Raw genomic sequence first — 12156 nt, 5'->3', positions numbered from 1 at the left:
TAATCTTAAATCTGGATACTTCTGCAAGATGACTAGGGACAGGATACAGCTAATTTTCCCACCAAGTATATGCCAAAGCTACACTAAGCATACCACAACCATAATAGATTCCTGACACGTGTCTGTATATCACCCTCAGACTATTTGAAATGTAAAGAAAATACACACTCTGGTGTGCTTTCATGGTTCCCTCTTCTTGCTTTTAAACTATGGTTGATATCATATGCTGAAACAGGAGCAATCTAGAAAAGACCCAGTGGCTGCAGAATTTATTTTTTTCACATTGTCAAATTACTACATTTCTGATTCATAGGGGGCCACACTGAGGACACTGTGCTGTATAACAGAGCATCCCGGCAAGAAAACAAAAGAGCCACTCTCAATGTGTTAAGTGTAGGTATGAAAACTGAAGCACACCATGACAGCAAAGCTGATGTCAGTGAGACTCCTTGCTGCATCCCCTTAATGGTAGCCTTGTTCCTCCTCATTCCTCATTCCTCATTCCAAGATCTTCATTTAGTCAAGATAGCCACAAGAAACAATGGACTTTGATGGACATACCCTTGTTTTCATTTACTGCTGGCCACCTTCCAGATACCAGCAATCAGTGATGAAGTCCTAGTAACATTGCCCCTTCTAACTATTAGGTATGCATCCAAACTCAGCTTCCATTCTACCTACCTCAGTTAGGTCTCTTATCTCTTTTTGTGCCAGCGCAATGCGCACTCATGTGTATGGACCTGCTAGCCTTTTTGCATAATTTTTTTTCCTCTTGGAATAATATAGTTTTATTCCTGGGAGATAGATTTCTCACTTCTGCAACCAAACCTCAGCTCTAGCATTATCCCATCCTTGATGCTTTCCATGGAATTTCTCTCTGCATTTGAATACCACCTTTCTTGGACACCAGACCATCATGATCTGTTTATGAGGAGAATCATAATCTCCCTCATATCAAACACACTAGCTGGCACATAGCACATACTGAGGACTTTGAAATGAATTGGGTCTTAATTTCTCCAACTAGAGACTGGTAATCATGATATATCATCTGCAGAAAGGATGTAAGTGTGAAATGGCCCAGTGAATATTAAGAACCCAACGCAGAGCAGATGCATAATTCCTTTCAATAAAAAGTAGGTCTCTTAACTTTCTTTTTCATCCAAACTGGAGCAAAGAAGGATTCGTCTATTTGTGAAAGGAACCATGAAGCCAGCAATGATAGAAAAGCCTGCAATGGTCCCCTTGTGTTGTGTTTTGAAGCACTTGTTCCTCATAATTTAGCAGCATCTCGATTTATTGTACTATAATAGGCAGATGTCTGCTGGCAGTTATGCCACTTTTAGCAAACACAATAACAAAGGTATTGAGCAGGGATGCAAATGGGCACTCCATCCCTGCTTTTGAGGACACTGCAGCCACTGAAGGTATAAGCAGCTTTCACACACTGCACCAAACAACTGATGGACCCTCACATTTCTCTGGCTGTATGCAAGTGTATGTCAGACTTAAAAGAAAAAAAGAAGAAAAGATCTCCAGTGTCCCCACTTGTTAATTTCAGAATAACAAAAATATACATTCTCAACCTCTTCTTTGGAACAAGAGGAACACTATAATGAGAGCTCCCTCACACCCCAACCAATCATGTTCATTCATGGATCTTGATATATCTTCATGAGAACACACGTTGGTCATGGGGAAGAGACACTTGAAGAACTCAAGGAGACAAAAGAGGCTGAATGTGAGGGGTGTGCTGGATATTACCAGAGACTCATTAAATGACATAAGCAACCATGTAAAAGAAAAACTGAGATTTTGATTGATGTCAATAAACTGCATAATTCATAGGAAACCCCCTTTTCAGGTACACGTCATTATCGATCCTAAGATCATAAACAATGGGCCAAAATAGAGACAGCCTTTTAATTCTCTGAAAAAATGACAGGCTATATTTATTAACATATCAATATTTTGTGTCATAAGCCTGAAATTCACTCCATACACCAAAACACTCATTTTCTTGGGCAAATGTGTTAGAAAAGTAAAAACTTCATTGCACTGTTGATATAACTAAAGCTAGCATTCTGACCGAGAGAGATCTGCAAACTGCAAGAAACAGGGACTCTCCGTCCTGTTCTGCCCTTCGTTCACCTTTATTCCTCTACTTGGGAACAGAGGAGACACTGCCAAGCTGGTGACATTTGAGAATCACAGAGTTCTAGAGTTGAAGGGCCCTAAGAGAGCATGAAACTGGATTGCCTCATTTTGTTCTTATAGAACAGAGAAGCCAGAGGATCCAAATAACTATCTCAAGGTCAGATATCTAAATAAAGGACCTGGGTATCCCGGGAGGTAGGGAGCACAGGTACACGGCAGAACCTCTCCTCAGTGGCACGGAGACAAGTGGAAACAACCAGCACAGTCCTATTTGACCTTGGAGTCCAGAGCTGCTCTTGCTCCCACACCAGTTAGTTATTCTGACCAGAACAGTTGATAAAGTGGTATGCCATGCTGTCACATCTTATTTTCTAATTGCTATGTTTTTCTATTCCTATGGCTGCCCCTTGAACTATCATACTCTGTAGATGACATTAAAGCTTAAAGATTATGTCTCCATCCCCTCTGCTACATTATAGGCTCATGGATGACACAGAAATGTATCCTTTACTAGTCTGTGTCTTCAGGACCCCATTCCCCATTTTGATATGGAAAGAATCTGAAGACTTGTTTAAGTCCCTGTGTCAATGTTGGAGTTCAATAGCAAGCATCAAAGTTTCATTTCCTATAGTCTTACAGACCCAAGGCTACTGAAAGTAAAGTTACTGAAAGTAAGATGTGTTGAATGTGCAGAGATTTTAGTAATTTACTGTAATACTCCACAGATGCCACAAGGCAAATTTGAGTTCTTCATTTTCATGTTCTACTTGCTATCTAGTTGTCCAAAGAAAATATCAGTATTTAGCCCTGTCATGATGCAAGATGCTTTCATATGAAGACTGTCAGGACTTGATTCTTGGAGAAAATGTAACAAAAAATGACCAAGGACAGTGGCAATGCCATTTACTGAGATGGGAGAGACAGAAGTAAAATAACTTTGATGTAGGGAGGAAGGAATGATTGCAGGTGTCATCTCAATTTTTAAACTGAGATGCCAAAGAGGAAAATAGGGGTACAGAACTTGGGCTTTCCCTGGAGAGTCCTAGGCTAGAGATTTCAATTTGGGCATCACTGGTATAAGGATGACCTTTGATGCTGTGACAATGAGTAAGAGCACCAAAGGAAGTATGCAGACAGAGACATGAAATGGAGACCTGAAGTGCTCTGATACTTAAAACCACACAGCATGAATGTATGTATAACACAGTGCTAGGGATTATGGGCACATCAATATACTTCATGAACTATTTCTTTATCATCACTGATCATGGAATCCAGATTTTGTACACATGGAAGGAAAAGGCTTCTTAGTGTGTTGTGAAAGAAATGGAATAGAAGCCAAGGAGCTATAAATTCTAGCTACTCTTGAGCTCCAAGATAAGTAATATCAGCTTCTCTGGAGTATTATTCTCCACCTGCCAAAATGAGGATGAATCTCATACGACCCCAATGCAATCTACTCACCATATTGCTTTCTGACATCCTAATTCCTGTGTGATGTATGTGTGACATTCACATGACACACTCCAGCCTCACTGTGACCTGTACCTCTGCCTTTCCAGGCAGAATCTACTGCTGGTATTGCTGTTGTTATTGCCACTCAGGAGCACACGGCCAACCAGAGAGTTAACTGAAAAGAAGGACCTCAGTAAAGATCAGAGATAGATACTGATGCCATCCTCTCCTCTAGGAACAAACCATTTAAGAGATCTCATATCTTTATTGTCGTGTTTGGCACATGGATATGACAGATAAACAAAATCCCAGAGGTCTGGAGGAAGTATGTCCTGTCTATCTTAATTTCACAATTCTGTAAATTAATGCTCTCAAAATCATTTGATTTCTATAAGCACAGTTAATGTTTTATTTCAGCACTCATGAGAAATGGCCAAAATAAGGCAAGATAAAAAGGAATATGAAGCAGTTTCATGCAGCTGGAAGTCTATAATAATCTATGGCCATATGAGTCAGGGTTGCCTGCCCTAAACCATGGAAGAATGAGCAAAGGGCAATGAATCAATAAGATTGTATTAACTTACATACGTATAAACATTATGTGATGTATATGTAATTGTGCACTCACATATGTACATGTGCATATATAAATATATAACAATTAGGAAGATAAATATTGAGATTTCAATATGATATTCAGTGGGAAAAGGAGAACACACATTTTTCCTATAGCTTGATTATATCTGTACATAAGAGCAGCCAAACTCACAAAACAGGGAAAAGACTAGTCACAACTGATTTAATGGTCAGTTAATTGTGTTCAAGTCTTAAGCATTTTTTTTGTTTTGTTTTGTTTTCCTGATTCTTGGTACTTGCTTGTATTTCCCAAGAATTATTTAATGTGCATCTAATTATTTTATAGCAGTGGTTCTCAATCTTCTTAATGCTGTGACCCTTTAATATAGTTCCTCTTCTTATGGTCACCCCCCAACCATAAAATATTTTGTTGTTATTTCATAACTGTTATTTTCCTACTGTTAGGAATTGTAATGTAAATATCCGATATGTGACCCAAAAGGGGGTCATGATACCGGTTGAGAACCACTGTTTTATAGCGTGTATTCCTTTCCAAATAGCAAAGTTTAAAACTGCAAAGAATCCACAATGGCCTTTGTCATTTGCTGTTTCTTCCCTACATCTTAAGGGGTTTAAAATTAAAGGCGCATTATATTTAAACAATGTAAAAAAACAAGTCTCAGTGTTTACTGGGGAAAGAATTAATCCATTCTCCTGATTTAGGCAGAAGGCTTGGACTTTTCACCTCTCTGAAGCATTTGAAAATTGAATTCCATCTTCCCTCTTGGGAACTGTTTTAGTCTACCATGAGCATTGCCCTACGAGAACAAGACTCATCTGAACAGGGAGAAGGCCCATGATTCTGCAAAAACACTGTCCTAGTGGGGACAGGATATGGAAGACACTGCATCAAGTTTTTCCTCATTATCATGACCTACTCTTCTTAGGGAAAAAAATCCTCAACAAGAGAAAATATTGAAATATATTCATGGACTTGGGCATCCTCTGTACCTAAGAACTAAAAATGCCCATTATTATCCAGCTCTTAACCTTAGGATCTCAGGAAGCCAGTGAGATGGCTTGAGCTCTCAAATGTCTCTTCTCGAGGGATCATTCTAACAGGTACATATGTGTGATCTGGCCTATTCTATCTCAGGTAACTGCCCAGCTGGAAAGAGCAGACCACTGTGGGGACAAACAAATACACAACTCTGAAATAAGACTGTTCTCATTTTTGTCAAAATGAAAACTATGAATCAGATATTTCAGAACCCAGAGGTCAGAGGATCTTAATTATAGTGACCTGGAGTTCCCAGAGATGTTCTGCCTTCCTCTCTAAGATCATCATTTGATCAATACTCTTCCACATAATCGTCCCATGAAACTCTACTTTCTTGATGTCATGGTTAATTCTGGAGATTTCAAGTTAGTGGGGAAGTATAATATGTTCATTTCCTAGATAAAGAACCGAGACGTAGATCAAGGGCCTCTATGCTGCCTTGCTAATTAGTAACAGAACCAACACAGGATTCTAGGTCTGTCTGACTCTTAAACTCTTGCTTTTAATCATGAGGTCATTTTGCCTCCAAACACTGTACCATAGGTTATTTTTCTTGACATAAGAATGGACTTTTTCCAAAATAAATCCCACATATATTTGTACAAAGCTATTTAAAGATAAACATAGAATTCACAATGGATTCAGATTTAGCTTGATGGTCCACTGAGGAATTCTCATACTTGCCTTACCAGAATACTCAACAACTGAGCTTACCAGTTAGCCCCAGTGGAAAGGAGACTGCCTTATATTAATGAAGGTCAAAAATTCATAGCTTTCCAAGAGAGGAAAATTCCAGGACAGAATAAGACAGATTCAATGGTATTTTTATCTACTATAAGACATCACAGGAACCAGCAAAATGGCTCACTGGATAAAAGCAATGATGGCTGAAGTTTAACCCCTAGAAACCACCTGGGAAGGAGAGAACCAATTCCCACAAGATGTCTTCAGACCTCCATGCTCTTACATTTACACACACACACACACACACACACACACACACACACACACACACACGCACACCAAATAAATCAATGTTAAAAAAGATATCATAGGACTTCATAGAAGAACAAGTCATCTTCCCAATTTTCAACTTAACTGATCACAATTAAGTAGCTACTATAAGCTTTTGCTTTTAGGTTCCAGAGATGGCTCTCACCTTACTATGAATAGGATACCAAAAAGGCTAAATACAAGAATGATGGACATCACTATATGTATCTTTTTAAGATATTAGCAAGCCATGTTGAAAAAATGCTAAGTGCCATATCAGGTCAATTTTCAGAAGCCAGTATTTAGAGTTTCTTCTCTCTGCTGAAGGAAGAACTATCTTGTAAATGTTAGAAACAAAGGTGGTCCAATTTAACTAAGTAGAAAACTATCCAAGAAAATTACCTTAGTCTCCATCCTTGTATATTTCCTAGTTCCCTTGCCTTTTTGTTATTTGGGGAGGACAACTTTGATGTAAAGTTGGCCGTTAGACCAGTATTACTTAGATGGTTGGCAATTTTCATCTAGTATCAGACCTGAGACTTGTCCAATCCTGAACTGAAGTTTTCATCACCACACTCCTATGTTCTCAATTTTATACACATTGGCTCCTACTAATACCACCATTTCTATTGTGAGATAACCGACATAAGTGAGCTAGGGCATAGTTGTTTTAGGCTTAGTAGGGCACACCTTCTTGGGAATTTTCTTGGTCTTACTTTGGTTAGTAAAAATGATTAATTTTAGGCTTAAGTCTAAAGCTTCCAGGAAAAAATTAGAGAAATAATTAGAGATGGTTATCTGTGACCAGGCTGATATTACAGTCAATGGGAACTATTCCTTAACCCAAAGGGGCACGTGGTCCTATACAAAGAGAACGTGAAACATTCTTCATTCACTATTACTCATCAGAAACGCATATAGATTCTGAAGATCAGAAGTGGAAAATACCACAATTTTGTTAGAAATAGGAACAAGAAAATCCAAGAATCTTTGGACCTCCTTCCTCCCACCACATTTCCCCATATGAAAGTGGCCACTCCACCTATCTGCCCTACAACTGCCCACAGAAGTTGCTCATAACATCTACCACACATTAAACATGTCAGACATTAACCTTTGCTTCTTTCACATGACCGCATACTAGTCCCCTGATTCAAAGTATGAGCTGTACCCAGATACTTGTTTGCTGTTTTAATTGGTCATACTGTCTAGGAGGTTATAGGCCTTAAAAAAATGTATAAAAAGTGAAAAAAAAAATATTCAGAGGGCTCCACTGAGGAATCCGTTTCAGTGGAGGAAAAACAATGTCATTGGAAAGCTCTATTATATTCACTAACAGTGCAGTCATACCATTTTTCCACTCCAATGATTCATTCTGAACATGGTGTCAGGAACAATACAGGGGCAAAAAACAATTAGTGGGGGAACAAAACAATCAGTGGAACCGTCTGGGGCTTGAGCGATGTATAGATCAAACGTCTTAAATTTGCTAAGCTGCCTCTCATTTGGCCAGAATGGATGGCTCTTGGCTGCACTGTACCAGGAATAATTGTCCCTCATATATCCCCAATCAGCTGCCTTTCAATGACTAGTCAAAAGTGACAATGTAAAAGACGCGGTGACTTTCACTGTACTTGGCCAATTTTGGACCATCTCCCACTGATTTGCCCTTGGACTAGGTGAGCTCATCAACACCTCGCACAGCTGGCTATGGTCACTGCTTCCTGCCTCAACACCACAAGGCCTGCGAGTTACAAGAGGAAGAAGTGAGATGTCTGAGGTAACCTTATGGTCTTACATTGCTTTTTTAGAAAGTGTAATATCCTCAACACCTTGGCCTACATCAAATCAGTCTCTTACATCTCAGAGGTCAAATGACCTTTCCAGCTCTCCAAACCAGCACCAGGGTAGGCTACCCTACAAAGACATTTGGAAAGAGTCCAGGCACTTGACAGACTTAGCAACCCCATGTGGCCTATTTCTATTCCAGATGGCTGCCTCCTCATCTTAGCTCATATTATGGTTGTTGCTGCTTTGAAAATGCAGTGAATTTAAATTTAAATTCCAAAGCTACAAGAAAGTTCTCTTTTTCTCCTTCACCCCAATGTCCTGTGTCTTGTTTTTGGTATGAATGTAGGGAAGATTTGCAGTTCTCATGAAAAATGGATTTCTGAAATGTGGAGAGCATTTAGTACATGTTAGTGATTGGCTTATAATTGGTTATTAGTATCAGCGTCATCAAAGGAAAGTACAGAGCATCAAGGGGACCTAAGAAGTCTTGCTATTCTCCTGAAGTAACATTGTGGAGCTCACAAGAAGCACTCTTTGAAAACAACTGCTCAACACCACTCCAGCCCTGTCCAGTGTCTCCCATCACCACAGTTTCAATCCCAGGAGCTCTGATTTCTGATGATCTTCAGCAATGAAGCCATGCAGATATGTCTTCCAGTGATTCTTTATCTCTCTGCATCTTCCTCCTCTGACCTCTAGCAGGATACATGCTGCTATCTTCTGCTTCTTTTGTAAAAAAAACTTGCACTCCTTAGTCAAATAAATGATAAACTCCCCTAGAATAGGAAGCATGTCTATTACAGACTCTATATCCTAGCCTAAAAGCTGTAGAACTGAGGGCCTCAAAAAATCAATAATTGTATAAAGTGACCATTCATATAAAGGGAGTGGGTGATTACAATCCATAGCCAGCATGATTTTGTGTGCCTTCTCTATAAAGTAGAGCAAGCTGCCACCTGGGGATGGCTTTCAAAGAAGAATCTCCTGGTCTTGGTGTTATCTCTTTTGTTAACTTCCATATCTTTTTTTTTTTTTTTTGCACAAACTGTAAATTGAGTGCAGATGTAAAATGGTTGTGTAGTGCATGGAGAGGAAATCCATGGCACTCTGCCTGTTCTATAGGTCCAGCTTTCACAGCTACACTAACCTTTCTTACCCCCCATTCCATTATGACTTTGTTTAGAAGAAAACAAAGCATCCAACATATTTCCCCCTCTGTCCTGGTTTCACATCTGCCCTCTGGTTTAAAATATACTTCTTCCTACCACCTTTTTGCCAAACTAATGCCCATTCATGTTCAAATTGTCTCTTCCATCCCACTTGTTTGCAGAAATACTATCTGAACCCCTACAATTTTGCTCCTCTGCATCTTCCCTTTAGTGATGTTAATACTAATAACTAACCATACAGCAATCACTAACAGGTAATAAATCATCATCAACATCTGATGAGGCATGTTCCTGGTTGTCTGTCTTTTACAAATGAGTAAATCAATTATCAGAGATATTGTCTTGGTGAAGCTCATAGGACAAATGGAGCGCCCAAATGGCTCCAGAGATCATGTTCATAACCATGTCATCACTCAGCCTCTTAAAAAAAACCTCACCATGTTTGTTAAGTAGTTATTTAATCCCAACAGATAGGCAGCTCCATGAAGACAGAGATAGACCCAATTAGTTCAATATTCTGCTTTTAGAGACCAACCCAAAAGTCAGCCTGCATAAACCACTAAGAAAGCATAAGTTCAAGGACTAAAGGGGAAAAAAAAGTTGGCTACTTCTACAACTTTCCCTATCCATAGGAGATATTTAAAGTATATTGTGACCATGGGGATATTTATTATAAAGCTCCCCCTTTCTACCATCTAACTGATCAAACAAATTTAACCATTCACAATTAGAAAGGATGATAGCCGCAGGCCACAGAACCCAACACTGTTGTTTGGAAGCAGAAAATCACAAGGTGAGCAAAGATGTCCTCAGACCATGGAAAACTCCACTCAGACCGGGAAATCCCACTCACCTCTTTCACAGGTTCTTCCCCAGTAGCCGGTGCCAGTGCAGTCGCAGATGAAGCGGTTCCAGCCGTCCTTGCACACCGCATTGTTCTTGCAGGGGTAGCTGTCACACTGCTTGGCGCTCATGCGTGAACAGGAGGACTTGACGCCTGCTGCATTCTGCATCTCCGCCAGCTGCCGGATGTTCTTGCTGCGCCCATCAATGAACAGGTCACGGATGCAGCCCACATAGCCGTAGTTGAGCATGGCAGTCCAGAGTTCCGTGGGGAGAATGAGGCCAGCTCGGTTCTCTGGCAGTCCGCCCAGATACATGTCCCCCTCCAGGTCCAAGATTTCACTCTCACCACTGGCGGTGAATGGCGTGCGTCTGCTGTTCACAGATATGGTACCTGGAGTGGGAGACAGGCGCGAAGTGAGTTAAAGGGCCTTCTTGCATCTCAGGTGAGCTTCTGGAGCTGCTTAAAGGGAATCAGCTCCCTCAGGTGAGTGGGGAGATCAGCATTGCCTTGTGGGAGACAACACTGCAATTAGGGAAATATGGCTGCAAGCTGGTGGGAAGGACCATTTGGTTCCAGTCCCTGAAGCCATGATAACCTGGGCCATAGGAGGACTCAGACAGAAACCCAGTGACTAACTCCAGTATATCTCTTCTCTCCATAACCATATTCGTTGAGAGATAAGATACACAATAGGGTAAGAGAAATTTAAATCCTAGCTCTGCCAACTATCACCTCTATAGCCTCAAAGAGGAGACTCCACCTTTCATTTCCAAAAGGGAAAAATAATTATCCTCAACTAACAGACTGCTGTGATGATCAAAGAAATGCATATGTATAGAGTGCTTACAGCAAAGACTGAGACAGAATGGGCTTTGTAATGAATGCCTTCAGGGGTTCATGATTCCCCAAAGGATTGGGCATTCTCTTATGTCTCTCTATCCATGGATATCCTGTAAACTGGGCATTGATTGCCCACTCTGTCAACCAAAATTTTGGGCATTGCCTTTAACTATGTTTTTGTTATTGTCGTTTTTGGCTTGTATTTTTGTTTTGTTTTTAGACAGAGGCTCACTATATAGCCTGCTATGAAAACTAAACTAGGCTTTAGACTTACAGCCATCCTCCTGCCTTTGCTTCCTGCATGCTGGAATTACAAGTGTGAGCCACAACACCTAGACAGAATGTGTTTCTTCATGCATTATTAAATACACAGTGAACACTTGCCTTTCTCTGGTAGTAGTTTCAGGCATAGTGTTAGGCTTATCAGGCATAGTCCTCCTCCTATTGGGCTTATTTTGAAGAGCATAGAGGCATAAAAGCAACAGATAATCTAAGAATATTAGCTAATAGCAGGTGTTATAGAAATAGCCAAATGAGTGCCATGAAATTAGCTCATAGGATCTACTTTAAAGTGTGTAGTCAGTGAAGGGGTCGCCACATGAACAAGAGTTAAGCCAAAAAGCTGAAAAAGATCCAGCCCTGCAAAATTCAAGGGCAAGAGCATGCCTGTCAGAGAGAGTAGCAAAGTCCTGAGGGGACTGTGAGGTCATTCATTGGGCAAAAGTGTCTGTGGATCAAACCTGCCAACCCGAGCCTGATCCCCAGAATCCAGAAAAAGGTAGAAGGAAAGAATCAACTCCACAAAACTGTCCTCTGAAATCCACATGCACTCCATAGTACACATACACACACTATTATTATTATTATTATTATTATTATTATTATTATTATTATCATTATCATTATCATTATTATTGCCCTGATGGCATGAAGAAGTCTGTTCACAACCAAAGAGGCAAGAAGTGGTGAGGAAAGATGAGACCAGAGACATAGGTTAAGCCCTGGGAAGGGCCAGATAATGGGTTCTGTCGAATGAGATTCTAGAAGCTGCAACCTAGTGCCTGGACTGGGGAAAAGGAAGAAGTACTTCTGTATTCCATGGCTGTTCCACCCTGTGCTAGCCCCTCGGCACCTTACAGCTCTGTTTCCCAGACTGTGAAATTAGGAGATGAGCAAGGTGCTATCACAGCATCCTGCAGAATTAGTTTTTTAGTGTATTATTTTTGAAATGTTTTGTAGGTGCTGAGAGATGTGGGCTTTGCCATTTA

The 12156-nt window shown here is 40.3% G+C and overlaps 1 protein-coding gene across 11 annotated transcripts in view; it reads right to left on the bottom strand.

Annotated features, from left to right (window-relative positions):
- The window catches only part of Nrxn3 (neurexin 3), a 1488381-nt gene that overhangs the window by 1058581 nt on the left and 417644 nt on the right, over positions 1-12156 (bottom strand). For all 11 annotated transcript variants that reach the window (XM_059279967.1, XM_059279968.1, XM_059279961.1 and 8 more), the window contains one exon: positions 10055-10438. In XM_059279967.1, the coding sequence (XP_059135950.1) occupies positions 10055-10438 (384 nt within the window). The remainder of the gene's footprint in view (positions 1-10054; positions 10439-12156) is intronic.

The sequence above is a fragment of the Peromyscus eremicus genome, chromosome 14, assembly GCF_949786415.1.
Source record: "Peromyscus eremicus chromosome 14, PerEre_H2_v1, whole genome shotgun sequence".
Lineage (NCBI taxonomy): Eukaryota > Metazoa > Chordata > Mammalia > Rodentia > Cricetidae > Peromyscus > Peromyscus eremicus.
Note: the sequence above shows the minus strand (reverse complement) of the source record. Positions and strands in the feature narration are given on the sequence as shown.